General features: G+C 40.5%; 1 protein-coding gene across 1 annotated transcript in view; it reads right to left on the reverse strand.

Annotated features, from left to right (window-relative positions):
- Window positions 1-19,386, reverse strand: part of LOC124612669 (ADAM 17-like protease) — a 135,748-nt gene that overhangs the window by 36,851 nt on the left and 79,511 nt on the right. Inside the window, exon 6 of the mRNA XM_047140994.1 lies at window positions 3,358-3,548. Coding sequence (XP_046996950.1) covers window positions 3,358-3,548 — 191 coding nt within the window. The remainder of the gene's footprint in view (window positions 1-3,357; window positions 3,549-19,386) is intronic.

The following is a 19,386-nucleotide window of genomic DNA, read 5'->3' on the forward strand; positions in this document are numbered from 1 at the left end:
CACAACAAAAGGTTCGAATTTTCAACTGCAATTCTACAGGACATGGAAGAGGACAATTTTGCCGAACGATTAATTTTTTCAGATGAATCAACGTTTCACATTTCTGGTAAAGTTAATCGGCATAACGTACGAATTTGGGCGAGTGAAACTCCGAGGGACGTTATTCAACATGAAAGAGACTCACCAAAGGTTAACGTCTTTTGTGCAATTTCGGTAAACAAAGTTTATGGACCTTTCTTTTTCATGGAGAAAACTATCACAGGAACCATTTACCTGGACATGTTAGAAAACTGGCTATTTCCTCAACTTCAGGAAGATTCAAATCACTTCATCTTCATGCAAGATGGCGCCCCACCACACTTCTCTGAACCTGTACGACGGTACCTAAATAACACCATACCAGGACGGTGGATTGGAAGAGCAGGAGCACAAGATCAATGTCATCGTCTGTGGCCTCCCAGGTCACCAGACCTTACTCCCTGCGATTTTTATTTGTGGGGGTACATAAAGGACTGTGTTTATGTCCCACCTATGCCCGCTACTCTTCAAGAGGTACGACATCGAATTGTTGCGGCCGTGAATTCGGTAACTAAAGACCAGTTGCGTCGTGTGTGGCAAGAAATGAGATACCGGTTTGATATTTGTCGTGTAACAAATGGTGCTCATATTGAGGTACAGTTTTGATATTTGTTGTGTAACATTTGGTACTCATATTGAGTGAATGACCGTTGGAATTGTGTTTCTATCATTTGTAGTTTTTGAGAAATAAATGTTTGAAATCTGCTCTTTCTTTTTGAAACGCCCTGTATTTTAATTATTATAGTTTACACCAGATGGAACTTTAAGTGTTTTGAAATACATCATGGATGCAATAAAAGATAGTTAATTCAGCAACTGTTGTGCAATTTCTTCATTCTGAAAAATTGACTTGCAAAGTTATGGCTGCCCCACAGGAAGAACTCTTAGTAAAAATGCAACATTACAGTGTGGTATGCATTTCATGTGAAACTGTAGGTCATTTTAGTCCTTTCCACCCGAATTCACACTTTCATGGTGTGGTTGGTTGGAAAGGATAATATAATGTTGTACTGTCAACAATTATTAGTAATGCCATGTCTATGCGTAGTAATTTTGTGTTAAGTTTGTGCTAACATGACTGTGTGAGTTAGGTGTTTACTGCACAACTTTGGTCTTGAATGGACACTGTCATGTGCTAACTCTATCACTATTTTTCATGCATTTTTTTTTGTGTGAAACTTTAGATTCACATTAGCTATGTTACATTCAGGTCTAACAGAATATCAGATTACTTCCCTGTTAGAAGATTCTGATCTGTGAGGCATACTTCCAGTGTTTACTGTAAATAATGTATCTTTCAGTGGCCCTTTGCTGGTTTTTGTAGAGAAACTATTGTGGTGAAAACCAGACTGTGAAAATGAGCATCATGAATCATCTTAAATTTAAGGTGTCTTTGACAGAGCCTCATTTGATTTATCCAGACAGAAGGAGGAGGGCAGGAGAATGTGAGTCAGTGTTAGACGATGAGCTAGGTATCTCAAAAGAGGCAAACATATACGAACCTCATCCAAAACCAGGTCTGGACAATAAGCCCATAGTGGCTGATATTTTGTCACAACAAACTTGTCAATGGCAGAACCAATACAGAGTGCATAAAATGCAGCCAGCGCCTGCCATGCAAAGGAAAGGGACTGTTTCTACCAGTCTTCACCATGAATTTTTATTACAAAAGTTAAACAATGGAAAAGTCTGGATGGGATGGCAACAATACGAAAGGCTACATGTTATTCATCGCATACAAGGAGGCATTGAGTGGCAGACAGGCACAGTGGAAAAGATTGTTAGATAAAATTCAGCTATTGGTCTAAGTTCTTCAACAGAAGCAGACAACCCCTTGGCTCACGGCTCTTATCCATGCAATAGACTGATGCTACACATGTCCCTTGCATTCACCCACTACCACCTACTGCCGTCCTGTCACAGGTGTCTCCTATCTCATCAAACGCACAGTCACTGTGATCTACAAACTTAGTTGCAACCACTGTGCTGCATTCTACATGGGCATGGCAATTAACATGCTGTCTGTCTGTACAAATGGCCACCGTCAACGGTCAGGAGACAGCTGGACCACCCAGTTGCTGAGCAATTTGCGCAACACAAAGTGCTTGATTTCAATGATTGCTTCACATCCTGTGCCTTCTCTACTTCTCTCTCTACCCATTTGACCCTGCCTGCAACTCCAACCCCTCAGCACAGCCTACCAATGCTGCATCTTGCAGCTCACTGTCCTGTCCCCACCATATACCTGTATGCTCCCATATGCAGCACTGGCACTTTTCCCCACCCACACCTGCACTGCTCCCCACCCAGCACCTCTTCTGTACCCCAACTACTCACTCCAGCAAAGATTGCTGCTCATTTCAGATGCATTCGCAGCTGGCCTCAGTGCCTGTAGATGACAGCAATAATGTGGTTGCAAGCTGCGCTTGTGTGAATGTGTATGAATTTTGTTTTCTACGACTTTCGAAGGACTTAGTCCGATAGCTGAATTTTATCTAGCAGTCTTTTTCAATATGCCTGTATGCCCCTCAATGCCTCATCTATGTGGTGGGTAGTATCTATCCTTACATACTGTTTCTGTTACAAATGTTACAAATTTCTGTGATTACTACATGCTTATGCCATAAAATATAAATTGTTAATTGTATAACATTTGGCTAGCATTTCTGTGAAATAAAAGTAAAATAAGAACAAGCTTTTATTCATTACTGATCTCAATAATATTAAATACGTTGCAGAAAGTTAGAGGACAACAGAGCTGAAATAAAATCTGACCCTACACACTAATGTGCTAGTGATTTTTCCATTAAAGTTTCCATAAAAGAATATCTTGACTATATTTTTTCATCATCTAATATGACAAAATATTCAGAGAATTCAATGTAAAGCACATTTTTTTTAAAAAAAAAAAAAAGGTCTCCAGAATGGAAAACGCAACATATAATTGAGGAAAATAATTAAAAGGTTGGAGGAAGACAAGAGTTTATCATCTCCAACTGAATCATTTCTAATGGGGTGCAAGGTGTTCAGACCTGCAGGTCAACAACAGCTTTACCCTACATAATGTCTACAGATAACAGTGTATATCTTATTAATGGCCCCAGAATGTGTTCTTTACTGAAATGGCACAAATAAAGTTCAATTCTGGCATCTCATAATAATGAAGGGGATTAGATAATGTTAATACAGTTCTTCTGTATCATCTAACAAATATTTCTTAAACATAATTCACTCCTAAAATATGCATTTCTATGACTATATTAGTCTGTAAAAACAAACCAAATAATTTATTGTAGTCTTTGTATTACTGCCTCCCATTTCCTGATAAAAACGGTAATCTGCAACTAGAAGCAATGGACATCTTGTCTTTGTGGGTGTGTATTCGTATTGCTCCGCCTGGCGTTTGTATCTGACTACTACTTCTTCTTGCTCCTCATCTTCTTCATAATCATCATCATCATGGCTATGTCCTGAAAGGAAAAAAAAAGAAAAAACTTTCTTTATGAAGATAATGAAGACATATTTAAATGAAGTAGGGAAAAAAATTTGCTCAAGATTTACAGTCAGTGAGTATTCCGTCAAATATACATTGAGCTTGTCAATGATATACTGACAACAAGACTTTCATATTAATTTTACCCCAGAAGTTTATGTGTACAACAATTCTATAGTTTCCCAAAGAAATTAAGAAAGGTGTTTAATTGCATTGCAAGTCACATAAAATTTGATTCTTTTGATCACAGTCTGAATCACGAAAAAATATTTACTTTCATGTCATAACTTTCTTCAGCTGATGAGACACGTGTGAATAAATTCTGATAAGTGTGTAGGACTGCAGAGATTTTTCCACGGGAAGGCAGGATTCTAAAATCAACATTTTCAATACAACTGAGTCTGTGAGTTTAAAAACATGTCATACTAAATTTTACATGACACACAAAACTGATAATTATCCACAAAGTATTTTTTGTGGGTAGATTAGTTTGTACCTAATACATACTCCACACTGAACATATTTTTACATTATTACTATCACTATACATTAAAATCACCTTTTTTTAACTTGATGATTTAGAATTACATTCTATAAAAATGCATACATCAAGATGATACAGTGTTTTTGTTTTAAATTATATTATCACATTATTAAATCCAGCATATACCTTACCTAATAGTCAACAAGTTAGGAAATAAAGATACGAAACCTTTATAAAAGATATTTAATAATAATGTTACACTGACAATGAAAATAAAAAAATTGTGATAGAGAAAAAGCATTAGAACTGAAAATACTGTGTAAGATATCATCAAATATAACTAACCAAAAATTGCCATGACTCATTCACATTGGAAAAAAAAACAACTTTGAAGTTTATAGGCAACAAGTTCAACAGAAATAGAACACAATCTCGAATCTGGATAAGAAGCTGGCCATGGTCTTGTCAAAATTTCATGTCAAATATAAGAAATATCCATTGCCAGTATTTGGCTAGCAAGAGAACAGTAGGGAAAATGACGGCTTAAAGTTCCTGATCATAAGAGTAACAAAAAGTCCAGGCAATGCACTAATTTTGATGAACTACAGAATTATGGTTGTTTAAGCCATTGCTCAAGGTAAACACCCAAAATAAGGAAAAATCTGGAGTGAAATAACAATGTGAATAATGATAAATTGTTACTCACTACATACAAGAAGTGTTGAACAGAAGAGAGAAACATAATATAAATAATTTAGATCAAAGTATAGGAAGAACCCACCTAATGACTCGACGTATGCCGTGGGACAATAGTGCTCGTATATTGAACACTTGTGAGGAAAACTGTTTGGGTTACTCCTTCAGTTGATGTATTCTTTATAATTGTATGTTGAATGTAATAAATGCCACATAGCTTTAAAATCCTGATATTCATTTGGAAACACCCAGTATTCACTGCACTGGAATGTCATAATAAGCAAAACCTGATTTACCAAATATTGTTAATTATGTGGTTATGTGTTATGTGATTTTTATATTACTTATGTTGATTGTCTTGATAATGTAGTCTCACTTAATAACTACTTTAAATATAAATTAATTGTGGTGATGTAACCTATATCACATGTACAAACATTGTAGTGAAGGAGTTGCACAGAAATAGAAAATCACCAAAAACAAACACATTACCATGCCTGCTACAGCGTATGAAAGTCGTTAAGGAATACAGCTTCCTGCCATCTCATAATGTATAAATATAGTTCTTGTTTGGTACACAAGTGATTCTTATACCATTCTTCCTGCTAAACAGTGGAAACTTACGATGATGATGATGATGATGATGATGATGATGACGACGACGATGGAGGTGGGTACCGATCTTGCATTATTCTCTCCAAATTAGAAGACAAAGGCTCATTTATATTGAATTCTGGAGACTGGTGGCCAGGGGAGAGCAACAATTCGTCCTTGTGCTCACAAACCAGTTCTGGATGCTGTGACAGGGGTCCTGTCATCTTTTAACACATCACCACCATTGGGAAACAAATATTTTACGATTGGATAAATCATTGATAGTAATGAGACGTTGGAGAGTAGTCAAGGTGCCCATGGAATACCATGATATGGCAGCCCAAATCATTGCCAGCCCCCCACCACACTTGTCTTTTGGGATGTAAACTCAGCCAGAAGTTGGAAATAGCATGATATAAAACATATATGACCAAGTGACTTTTTGCATTTCCAACAGTCTAGGTTTTATAACTTCAGCACCACGTTTTCCTGTCACAGACACCTGCATAACTGATGAGCAGTTGTATAATTGCAGCTCGCCGTGTAGTTCCCTACTTGTGGACCTCACTTTGTGCTGTTTGATGCTTACAAAGTTTTTGAATGTGACATTCAGTTCTGAAGTGACTTTTGCAGCTATCCTCTTATTTTTGCATCACAAGCCTCTTCAGTGGCCTTCGGTCATGATTACTCAATACACTCGTTCTTCCATGTTGTGGTTCAATGGGTCATGTTTTTACACTTTCTATGCATGCAGTATAAATCTTCAATGTAGTGCCTCTTGAAACACACACAAAAAAAAAAAAAAAAAAAATTCAGCTGCATTGGTTATGAGGTACCCACTATATGAGCACTAACAATTGGCCCACTTTCAAATTCACTTAGCTCACACATAATGCATTCACAGCTGAACATGTCATAGAATGAAATAATCAAACAATGGAAAATCCAGGATGGAATGTAACAATATTAGAGAGGGAAAGTTGGTACTCACAACATAGTGGAGATGCTGAGTCACGATAGGCCGAAAGCTATAATTGTGTGAATCTTTTTGTTGTGCCTATTGTGACTCAGCATCTCCACTATACGGAATGAAATAACACACATATGGCTGTCACTCCCACCTGTTGGCTGTTTGCTGTACTAACTAAGGTTGGATTTGAAAGTTATTTATTGCATTACTCAGGGCAGTGATCCTCCCATAATCCCGATTTAAGAACAGCTAATTGCATGCCAACACTGCCATACATTTCCAAATAATATGGCAGATTGGATAAGGTGGGCTACAATTTGGAAGCATAATTATATGCCCTAAAGGGGAGAAACATGAGAGAAAGAGTGATCATTCTGGACTTTGTCACAGTAGTTGAAAGGGTGTCAGATGCTGCAGAACTCATGGATTGTAAATGCTATAAAGCGAGACTACAATGTTTTGGGCCAGTTCACTAAACCAGATGAGGGGATCCTCAATCTGTTAGACAATGATGAATACGAAGCAAATGTTCAAAAATATGGAAAGTACACAGATACTGCGAAACTCACTATTTCTCAAATGTCATGTCAAATAGCGGAACAGCTTTCAAAATCTTCTGCAAACTTACACATCCTGACGCCCCCACGGTACAATATGTAATGCTGATACACAGCTTTGCTTTGTTCCCCGACAAGAATAGAACAACATAGTGCAACAGTAATGTATGGTTTATATCTAAATACAAAGGTCTTTCACAAAATGTATGAGAGCACCATAATAAATTATTTCATGGTGGCTAAATGACAGCAGTAAAGAAGCTCTACCAACCAGATGTAACTAAGGAGGAGAAGAAAATATTACTTTAAATAATTATAAATTCTGATGAAGTCACACTATCAGAGTAAATTTACTAAATGAACAACGGAAAAAATGTTTACCGAAGTCATACAAGAAATTTAATTATTTCTTAAAAAAAGTCTAATGGTTTTCGTCCGATAACTAAAAATCTACTATGAAATGTGCCAGTATAAATACAGAAAGGAAAGCTCTGGCAGGATACTGACAATCCAATACTTCTGGTATTCACTGAGAGCCAGATGTGCATTATCTCAATCCGTGACGTGTGTAGTTGTGGATGCATTATACGGAGCAAAGTGAATTCAAAAGTGGGCCACTTGTTGGTGCTCATTTAGTGGGTACCCTAAACAATGCAGCTGACGTTTTTGCTGTTTCAAGAGCCACTACATCGAAGATGTATACTGCATACACAGAAAGTGTAAAAACGTCACCCACTGAATCATAACACGGAAGAATGAGTGTATTGAGTGATCATAACAGAAGGTCACTGAAGAGGGTTGTGATGAAAATAAAGAGGACAACTGCAAAAGTCACTACAGAACTGAATGTCACATTCAAAAACTTTGTAAACACACAACAAAACAAAGGGAGGACCATAAGCAGCGAACTACATGGTAAGCTAGAATTATACAACCGCTCATCAGTTATGCAGATGTCTGTTATAGGAAAACATGGTGCTGGAGTCATAAAACTTGGACTGTGGGAAATGCAAGAAAGTCACTTGATCATATATGTTTTGTATCATGCTGTTTCCAACTTCTGGCTGAGTTTACATGCAAAGAGAAAAATGTGGTGGGCGTATGACAATGATTTGGGGAGCCATATCATGGTATTCCGTGGTCACCTTAATTACTCTCCACAGTCTCATTACTGTCAATGATTGATAGACCATTCTGGCTGATCCGGTCCATCCTATGGAGCAATATTTGTTTCCCAATGATGATGCTGTGTTCCAAGATGACGGGACCCATGTGCATGTAACTCACATCATCCATGACTGGTTTGTGAGCACAAGGATGAATTTTTGCTCTCCCCTGGCCACCGGTCTCCAGATTTCAATATAACTGAGCCTTTGTCATCTACTTTGGAGAGAATAATACAAGATTGGTATCCACCTCCATCATCATTACCATAAGTTGCCACTGTTTAGCAGGAAGAATGGTATAAGAATCGCTTGTATACCATACGAGAACTGTATTTATCCATTCTGAGATGACTGGAAACTGTTTTGCACACCAATAGTTTTCCCACGCTGTAGTATGCATCATAATGTGGTTTCTTTTTGGTGTTTCTCTATTTTTGTCCAACTCCTGTACTACACTGTTTGTACATGTGATATAGGGCACATCGCCACAATTAATTTATATTTAAAGAAGTTACTAAATGATACTACATAATCAACACAGTCAACATAAATAATAATATAAAAGTCACAAAACACATAATCATATAATTAACAATATTTGGTATATCAGGTTTACTTATGATGTTCCAGTGCAGCAAATAATGGGTGTGTCAAAATGAGTATCAAAGTTTTAAAGCTTTGTTGCATTTATTACATTCAACTTGCAATTACAAATAATACATCAACTGAAACAGCAGCTCACACAGTTTTCCTTGCAAGTGTTCAATATGGACTCCATCTGTCACACTGCATACACAGAGCCAATAGACGAGTTCTTCCTATACCATGATCAAAGTATCTGGAGTAACTGTTGCAACAACTGCTTCAATCCCGTTTCTTAAGTTGGGCATATCAGCTGGTAGCAGAGGCACATGCCCAAGGTCCTTTATGACCTGAATGTAAAAATCAAATAGAATCACATCAGGTGCACGAGGAGCCTGTGCAAAACAAGCTCTGCCTTCTGGCCCCATCTGACTAATCCAGTGGTTGGGTACGCCGTCGTTTAACCAATCGTACACTGAGGTGGCATACCACCCTGGTACCAAATAAAGTTTTATGATTCAGCTTCTTCCAGTTGTAGAAAGAGCCATAGTTCTACTGGATTGAGGTAAGAAACTCCAGCTGCAGTTGCTTCACCAAAAAAGGAAGGCTCAAATGTTGTTGTTGTTGTGGTCTTCAGTCCAGAGAATGGTTCAATGCAGATCTCCATGCTACTCTATCCCGTGCAAGCTTTTTCATCTCGCAGTACCTCCTGCAACCTACATCCTTCTGAATCTTCTTAGTGTATTCATCTCTTGGTCGCTCTCTATGACTTACCCTCCATGCTGCCTTCCAATACTAAATTGGTGATCCCTTGATGCCTCAGATCATGTCCACCGACTGATCCCTTCTTCTAGTAGAGTTGTGCCACAAAATTCTCTTCTCCCCAATTCTATTCAATACCTCCTCATTAGTTATGTAATCTACCCATCTAATCTTCAGCATTCTTCTGTAGCACCACATTTCGAAAGTTTCTATTCTCTTCTTGTCCAAACTATTTATCGTCCATGTTTCACTTCCATACATGGCTACACTCCATACAAATACTTTAAGAAATGACATCTTGATATTTAAATCTATACTCGATGTTAACAAATTTATCTTCTTCAGAAATACTTTCCTTGCCATTGCCAGTCTATTTTATATACTCTCTACTTCAACCATCATCAGTTATTTTGCTCTCCAAATAGCAGAACTCATTTACTACTTTTAGTGTCTGATTTCCTAATCTAATTCCCTCAACATCACCCAACTTAAATCGACTACATTCCATTATACTCACTTTGCTTTTGTTGATGTTCATCTTACATCCTCCTTCCCAGACAATGTCCATTCCATTCAACTGCTCTTCCAAGTCCTTTGCTGTCTCTGACAGAATTACAATATCATCGGCGAGCCTCAAAGTTTTTATTTCTTCTCCATAGATTTTAATACCTACTCTGAATTTTTCTTTTGTTTCCTTTACTGCTTGCTCAATATACAGATTGAATAACATCGGGGAAAGGCTACAACCCTGTCTCACTCCCTTCCCAACCACTGCTTCCCTTTCATGTCTCTAGACTCTTATAACTGCCATCTGGTTTCTGTACAAATTGCAAATAGCCTTTCGCTCCCTGTATTTTACCCCTGCCACCTTTAGAATTTGAAAGAGAGTATTCCAGTCAACATTGTCAAAAGCTTTCGCTAAGTCTACAAATGCTAGAAACGTAGGTTTGCCTTTCCTTAATCTTTCTTCTATGATAAGTCGTAAGGTCAGTATTGCCTCACGTCTTCCAACATTTCTACGGAATCCAAACTGATCTTCCCCAAGGTCGGCTTCTACCAGTTTTTCCATTCATCTGTAAAGAATTCGCATTAGCATTTTGTAGCTGTGACTTATTAAACTGATCGTTTGGTAATTTTCACATCTGTCAACACCTGCTTTCTTTGGGATTGGAATTATTATATTCTTCTTGAAGTCTGAGGGTATTTCGCCTGTCTCATACATCGTGCTCACCAGATGGTAGAGTTTTGTCAGGACTGGCTCTCCCTAGGCCGTAAGTAGTTCTAATGGAATGTTGTCTACTCCCGGGGCCTTGTTTTGACTTAGGTCTTTCAGTGCTCTATAAAACTCTTCATGCAGTATCGTATCTCCCATTTCATCTTCATCTACATCCTCTTCCATTTCCATAATATTGTCCTCAAGTACATTGCCCTTATATAGACACTATATACTCCTTCCACCTTTCTGCTTTCCCTTCTTTGCTTATAACTGGGTTTCCATCTGAGCTCTTGATATTCATACAAGTGGTTCTCTTTTCTCCGAAGGTCTCTTTAATTTTCCTGTAGGCAGTATCTATCTCACCCCTAGTGAGATATGTCTCTACATCCTTACATTTGTCCTCTAGCCATCCCCGCTTAACCACTTTGCACTTCCTTTCAATCTCATTTATGAGACTATGTATTCCTTTATGCCTACTTCATTTACTGCATTTTTATATTTTCTCCTTTCATCAATTAAATTCAATATATCTTCTGTTACCCGAAGATTTCTACTAGCCCTTTTCTTTTTACCTACTTGATCCTCTGCTGCCTTCACTATTTCATCCCTCAAAGTTACCCATTCTTCTTCTACTTTATTTCTTTCCCCCAGTCCTGTCAATCATTCCCTAATGCTCTCCCTGAAACTCTCTACAACCTCTGGTTCTGTCGGTTTATCCAGGTCCCATCTCCTTAAATTTCCACTTTTTGCAGTTTCTTCAATTTTAATCTACAGTTTATAACCAATGGATTGTGGTCTGTGTCCACATCTGTCCATGGAAATGTCTTACAGTTTAAAATGTGGTTGCTAAATCTCTGTCTTATCATTATATAATCTCTCTGAAACGTTCCAGAATCTCCAGGCCTCATCCATGTATACAACCTTTTTTCATGCTTCTTGAGCCAAATGTAGCTATGATTAAGTTATGCTCCGTGCAAAATTCTACCAGGCAGCTTCCTCTTTCATTCCTTACCCCCGTTCCATATTCACCAACTATACTTCCTTCTCTTCCTTTTCCTACTATCGAATTCCAATCTCCCATGACTATTAAATTTCCGTCTCCCTTCACGATCTAAATAATTTCTTTTATCTCAGCATATATTTCATCAATATCTTTGTCATCTGTGGAGCTAGACGGCATATAAACTTGCACTACTGTGGTAGGCGTGGGCTTCGTGACTATCTTGGCCACAATAATGCGTTCACTATGGTGTTTGTGGTAGCTTACCCACACTCCTATTTTTTTAAATTCATTATTAAACCTGCTCCTCCATTACCCCTATTTGATTTTGTATTTATAACCCTGTATTCACCTGACCAGAAGTTTTGTTCCTCCTGCCACCGAACTTCACCAATTCCCACTATACCTAACTTCATTCTATCCATTTCCATTTTTAAATTTTCTAATCTATCTGCCCAATTAAGGGATCTGACATTCCATACTCCGATCCATAGAACGCCAGTTTTCTTTCTTCTGATAATGTCCTCCTGAGTTGTTCCCGCCTGGGGAGCCGAATGTAGTACTATTTTACCTCTGGAATATTTTACCCATCATTTAACCACAAAGTAAAGCTGCATGCACTCGGGAAAAATTACGGCTGTAGTTTCCCCTTGCTTTCAGCCGTTCACAGTACCAGCACAGCAAGGCCATTTTGGTTAGTGTTACAAGCCCAGATTAGTCAATCACCCAGACTGTTGCCCCTGCAACTACTGAAAAGGCTGCAGCCCCTCTTCAGAAACCACATGTTTGTCTGGCCTCTCAACAGATACCCCTCAGTTGTGGTTGCACCTACAGTACGCTATCTGTATCACTGAGCATGCAAGCCTCCCCACCAATGGCAAGGTCCATGGTTCATGGGGGGAGGCTGAGACTGGGCACAAAAAATCTTCAATTTAGGGGAGTCTTGCTACACCTGTACCATCCCGTGAAAATTTTCTGATCCCCGATGTGCACATTATGTGTGTTCACATTTGCACTCAAGTGAAATATTGATTAATCGTCAAAGATGACATGATCCAGAAAATCTTCATTATACAACAACATCATGTTTCCAAAGCTATGACATTAACTGCTGTACCTTGGGGGATCAGTTATATCTCTTTATTGGGTATAAATCTCTCAATTGCTGCTGATATTTCTTCTTTGACTTTAAGCCACATCTGGTCTGCGCTTACATAGTTAGTTTGGAAGGAGTGAACACTGGCACTTAGGAAGGCGTCAGGCAAATTTTTATCTGCATCGCTTTAAACATATATGTTTTGCATGTATTTTTGGTGGATTTGGGTATTACAGTATTTATTCTCTCTACAAAGATCCTGTGGTCAATAGTCCCTGTATCCATCATGGTATTCCTCATTTGTTCACGATTATTTGTTGCTAAGAGATCAAGTACGTTTTTGCAACCATTTACACTTCAAGTGGGCTCCAAAAATAATTGTTCAACATCATTTTCAGAGAAAGCATTTGGTACAATTTCAGATGACATTTTATGCCTAAGTTTAATTTTAAACATGTATTTTCATCAACACATTGAAGTCATCACCAACTATAATTTTATGAATTGGGTACCTGTTTGAAATGAGACTCAAGTTTTCTTTGAACCTTTCAGCACTTGTATCATTTCAGTCAGGTGTCAGCAAAAGGAATCAATTATTAATTTATCAAAGTTGTCAAGTGTAACCTCTATCCATAGTAACTCAAATGACATACCTTCTTCAATTCACAACAAGATGAACTACTTCTAACATCAACAAATCTCCACCACCAACTGTATTTAATCTATCTTCTCTGAACACCATTAGGTGCTTTATAAAAATTTCAGCTGAAATTATCTCTAGTGTTGCCAGCTTTTATTTCCTGTAACAATTTGAGCTTCAATTCTTTCTACTAGCACTAGGAGCTCTTGTTCTTTCCCAATATAGCTGTAACAATTTACAATTAAAATAGCGATTGTTGCTGTGTCTACACTCTTCCTGTGTTTGACTTGCACTCTTTGAGACTAAAGCACTTTTCGCATTTTCCCATGACCCTCTATAACCTAAAAACAGCTCAGTCCACTCCACACATCCCCCGCTGTCTGTGTAGCCACCTTCTATGTTAAATCGACCCCTGACCAACTAAGCAGAATCCAATATCCCACTACCCTATGGTGCTAGTCAAGGGATCTGCAGCCTAAATGGTCGGAAAGCTGTCTGAACCTCTGAATCAGACCCTCCACTTGGCTTTGTATCAAAGGCGTGCAATTGGTAGTGTCAATGATGCTACACACACACAGTGCCTACTTGACTTCTTCTCTCCTTGACAGCCATATCTTAAGAGGGTCCATTACGTGCCTAACATTGGAGCATCAATCTACTAGTAACCCCACCGTCTTTGAAGTGCCTGGATCTTGCATGCTGGGAGGCTGCTTATGAAACTGGCCAAGAGGGACGCATTTCGATTTGGCTGCTGGAAAGTCTTTCACTGCCTACTATACCTTGAAATTACCTCCCACTTAACCATGGGTGAGGAACCAAGCTGAAGGAGAGGTATAGCTATTGAAGCAAAGCTAGGGACTGCTTCACACATTATGATTTCTGACAAGAACTGAAGGTTATAGAGCAACAACCAATACAACTAGTTTTCACTGAAAGTTGGCATTATCTCATCAGAAGAAAAGGGTAAAAACAGGAATGAAGAACACGGTTTAGCATCCGGTCAACACTATAAATGGAGCACAAGCTCAAACTGGGGTAGGAAATTAGCTGTGCCTTTTGATTAGACCATCTCGGCATTCATATAAAGCAACTTTGGGAATAACTTTGCTTCACAGGAGGGAATAGTGCTCATGTTTTATAATTTATGAACATACAATGCATATCATGTAATTTTTTTATTACTGATGAATTCTTCTCGGGTTATCAGCTGAGTGGTGGCATCGTCTTGTCGCAACGTTTCAATGAGTTTCCTATCCATCATCTTCTGACGAAGTGATTATTATTTTACTGAATGGTTTCAGCTGAGCTACACCATAATCATATATAAAACTGGTTGGTTGGTTGGGTGGGTGGGTGGATGGACGGCTGGTTGCTTGGTTAGTTGGAGGCTGGGGAAGACCAAGCAGTGAGGTCATTGGTCCCATGATCCATGGTGGCAGAAACTATGGGAGGAACAATGCCAACAGCACAGTCCAATTGATGGGAAAGGAAAACAGGCAAACATAGAGGAAGAAGGAATCTCAGAGTGGTCAGAAGAGTAAAGAACGAGAGGGGGAGGGAGAGTTGGGGAGGGTGTGGGGTGAGGCCGCTTGAGAACAGTTACATGTGATGGGGCACTGGCACCACCGCCAACCCATCCTGATCCTCGCACCATACTGCGATCGTGACAGAACGAGGTATCATCAGAGGAAGAAGACACAAGAAAAGATGAAACTAAGTGGCACAAAACACCAGTCAAAACATAGAGAAAATATATATATATATATAAACAAAGATGATGTGAATTACCAAACGAAAGTGCTGGCAGGTCGATAGACACACAAATACAAACATACACACAAAATTCAAGCTTTCACAACCCACGGTTGCTTCGTCAGGAAAGAGGGAAGGAGAGGGAAAGACGAAAGGATGTGGGTTTTAAGGGAGAGGGTAAGGAGTCATTCCAATCCTGGGAGTGGAAAGACTTACCTTAGGGGGAAAAAAGGACAGGTACACACACACACACACACACACACACACACACACACACACACACACACACACACATATATCCATCCGCACATACACAGACAAAAGCAGACATTTGTAAAGGCAAAGAGATTGGGCAGAGATGTCAGTCGAGGCGGAAGTACAGAGGCAAAGATGTTGTTGAAAGACAGGTGAGGTGTGAGCGGCGGCAAATTGAAATTAGCGGAGATTGAGGCCTGGCGGGTAACGAGAAGAGAGGATATACTGAAGGGCAAGTTCCCATCTCCGGAGTTCTGACAGGTTGGTGTTAGTGGGAAGTATCCAGATAACCCGGACGGTGTAACACTGTGCCAAGATGTGCTGGCCGTGCACCAAGGCATGTTCAGCCACAGGGTGATCCTGATTACCAACAAACACTGTCTGCCTGTGTCCATTCATGCGAATGGACAGTTTGTTGCTGGTCATTCCCACATAGAAAGCTTCACAGTGTAGGCCGGTCAGTTGGTAAATCACGTGGGTGCTTTCACACGTGGCTCTGCCTTTGATCGTGTACACCTTCCGGGTTACAGGACTGGAGTAGGTGGTGGTGGGAGGGTGCATGGGACAGGTTTTACACCGGGGGGCGGTTACAAGGGTAGGAGCCAGAGGGTAGGGAACCTGCCTACACATCTTGGCTCAGTGTGACACCGTCCGGGTTATCTGGATACTTCCCACTAACACCAACCTGTCAGAACTCCGGAGATGGGAACTTGCCCTTCAGTATATCCTCTCTTCTCGTTACCCGCCAGGCCTCAATCTCCGCTAATTTCAATTTGCCGCCGCTCACACCTCACCTATCTTTCAACAACATCTTTGCCTCTGTACTTCCGCCTCGACTGACATCTCTGCCCAAACTCTTTGCCTTTACAAATGTCTGCTTGTGTCTGTGTATGTGTGTGTGTGTGTGTGTGTGTGTGTGTGTGTGTGTGTGTGTGTGTGTGCGCGCGAGTGTATATCTGTCCTTTTTTCCCCCTAAGGTAAGTCTTTCCGCTCACGGGATTGGAATGACTCCTTACCCTCTCCCTTAAAACCCACATCCTTTCGTCTTTCCCTCTCCTTCGCTCTTTCCTGATGAGGCAACAGTTTGTTGCGAAAGCTTGAATTTCATGTGTATGTTTGTGTTTGTGTGTCTATCGACCTGTCAGCACTTTCGTTCGGTAAGTCACATCATCTGTGTTTTTAGATATATTTTTCGCACGTGGAATGTTTCCCTCTATTATATTCATATCATTAATTTGAACCCAACGATTACGTTTGTTATTGTCACTGTTGCATTTCGAAATCTTTCCTTTCATCTTATTTTCTCTTTCTGTTTTTGCAAGTATTTTCACTTTGTATTCAACTTCTCCTCTTTACCGAATCTACCATACAATTTTATCCCGCCCATATATACTCAATAATACGTAACCCATTTCCAAACCATAACAAAAAAAATTTTTTTTTCTTCTGCTTTCAACAATACTGCTGCTACAAAATCCACCGTTTCCAGTTCACAAACAGTTCCTTCAGCTATTAAACAGCCATTTCGGCTAGTTCCAATAACTTTCGCTTTTTTTCCATTTCCGTTTTTCCCACATCGCTGATCTTTTTTAGCCGCTTCCCACAGGTTTTAACGTCATTATTTCTTCGTCAGACAATTGTTAGACTCATTTTCACAATCTGCCACCACAAAACCACTCCTTTCAATACATTTACACGCAGTTTTTTCGAAATTTTCCCGAATTGCTCCACCCTTTAACGTGTTTTGGCGGCAACACAACCACATAACCTTTGTGCACATCATTGTCTACCAACCCAAGTTCACCACAGGATCAACATAGCCCAGCTATAACCAACACCTTTTCGCCTTTTTTCATACCAGATCTCCAGTTGCTTTAAAGTTCACCTTATCTCTCACCATATATTTTTATTTTCATTTTCATTTCAGCCTCACGTTACACTTTCCACCTTCTAATACCATGTCACACTCACAACATCCCCACAACGACCCCATTAAGTTTTATTTACTTTCCCTCCACAAACATGCCTTCGCCCTAGCCAGATTACACTCTCATATTTTATTTTCTCAGGCTTGTCTGACATTTGGCATTACCCCCAAAGGCCTCACACTTAAAGTCCCCATCTCTGGCTGTAATCCTTCTTTCCATCAGTCCCTATACCAGTTCCAAACTGAACAATCCATTGCCCTCACCCACCTAATCCTTCACCTACACATCAACTCAGCCAATGAACACACCCGTCAACTCCTATCCTTATTAAGAGTCCTCAATCTTTCCTCTCCCACATCCACACCAGCTATTCAGAGCATCCCGGCCGTCCCATTGTAGCTGGCTACCAAGCCCCCACAGAACGTATCTCTGCCTACGTAGATCAACACCTTCAACCCATTACATGCAGTCTCCCATCCTTCATCAAAGACACCAACCACTTTCTCGAACGCCTGGAATCCTTACCCAGTCTGTTACCCCCGGAAACCATCCTTGTAACCATTGATGCCACTTCCTTATAACAAATATTCCGCACGTCCAGGGCCTCGCTGCGATGGAGCACTTCCTTTCACGCCGATCACCTGCCACCCTACCAAAAAACCTCTTTCCTCATTACCTTAGCCAGCTTCATCCTGACCCACAACTTCTTCACTTTCGAAGGCCAGACATACCAACAATTAAAGGGAACAGCCATGGGCACCAGGATGGCCCCCTCGTACGCCAACCTATTCATGGGTTGCTTAGAGGAAGCCTTCTTGGTTACCAAGGCCTGCCAACCCAAAGTTTGGTACAGATTTATTGATGACATCTTCATGATCTGGACTCACAGTCAAGAAGAACTCCAGAATTTCCTCTCCAACCTCAACTCCTTTGGTTCCATCAGATTCACCTGGTCCTACTCCAAATCCCATGCCACTTTCCTTGACGCTGACCTCCACCTGTCCAATGGCCAGCTTCACACGTCCGTCCACATCAAACCCACCAACAAGCAACAGTACCTCCATTATGACAGCTGCCACCCATTCCACATCAAACGGTCCCTTCCCTACAGCCTAGGTCCTCGTGGCAAACGAATCTGTTCCAGTCCGGAATCCCTGAACCATTACACCAACAACCTGAAAACAGCTTTCGCATCCCGCAACTACCCTCCCGACCTGGTACAGAAGCAAATAACCAGAGCCACTTCCTCATCTCCTCAAACCCAGAACCTCCCACAGAAGAACCCCAAAAGTGCCCCACTTGTGACAGGATACTTTCCGGGACTGGATCAGACTCTGAATGTGGCTCTCCAGCAGGGATACAACTTCCGCAAATCCAGCCCTGAAATGAGATCCATCCTTCATGAAATCCTCCCCACTCCACCAAGAGTGTCTTTCCGGCGTCCACCTAACCTTCGTAACCACTTAGTTCATCCCCATGAAACCCCAAACCACCTTCCCTACCCTCTGGCTCCTACCCTTGTAACTGCCCCCGGTGTAAAACCTGTCCCATGCACCCTCCCACCACCACCTACTCCAGTCCTGTAACCCGGAAGGTGTACACGATCAAAGGCAGAGCCACGTGTGAAAGCACCCACGTGATTTACCAACTGACCTGCCTACTATGTGAAGCTTTCTATGTGGGAATGACCAGCAACAAACTGTCCTTTCACATGAAAGGACACAGGCAGACAGTGTTTGTTGGTAATGAGGATCACCCTGTGGCTAAACATGCCTTGGTGCACCGCCAGCACATCTTGGCACAGTGTTACACCGTCCGGGTTATCTGGATACTTCCCACTAACACCAACCTGTCAGAACTCCGGAGATGGGAACTTGCCCTTCAGTATATCCTCGCTTCTAGTTACCCGCCAGGCCTCAATCTCGGCTACTTTCAATTTGCCGCCGCTCACACCTCACCTGTCTTTCAACAACATCTTTGCCTCTGTACTTCCGCCTCGACTGATATCTCTGCCCAAACTCTTTGCCTTTACAAATGTCTGCTTGTGTCTGTGTATGTGTGGATGGATATGTGTGTGTGTGTGTGTGTGTGTGTGTGTGTGTGTGTGTGTGTGTGTG

Source organism: Schistocerca americana, chromosome 4 (assembly GCF_021461395.2).
Source record: "Schistocerca americana isolate TAMUIC-IGC-003095 chromosome 4, iqSchAmer2.1, whole genome shotgun sequence".
NCBI classification, from domain to species: domain Eukaryota; kingdom Metazoa; phylum Arthropoda; class Insecta; order Orthoptera; family Acrididae; genus Schistocerca; species Schistocerca americana.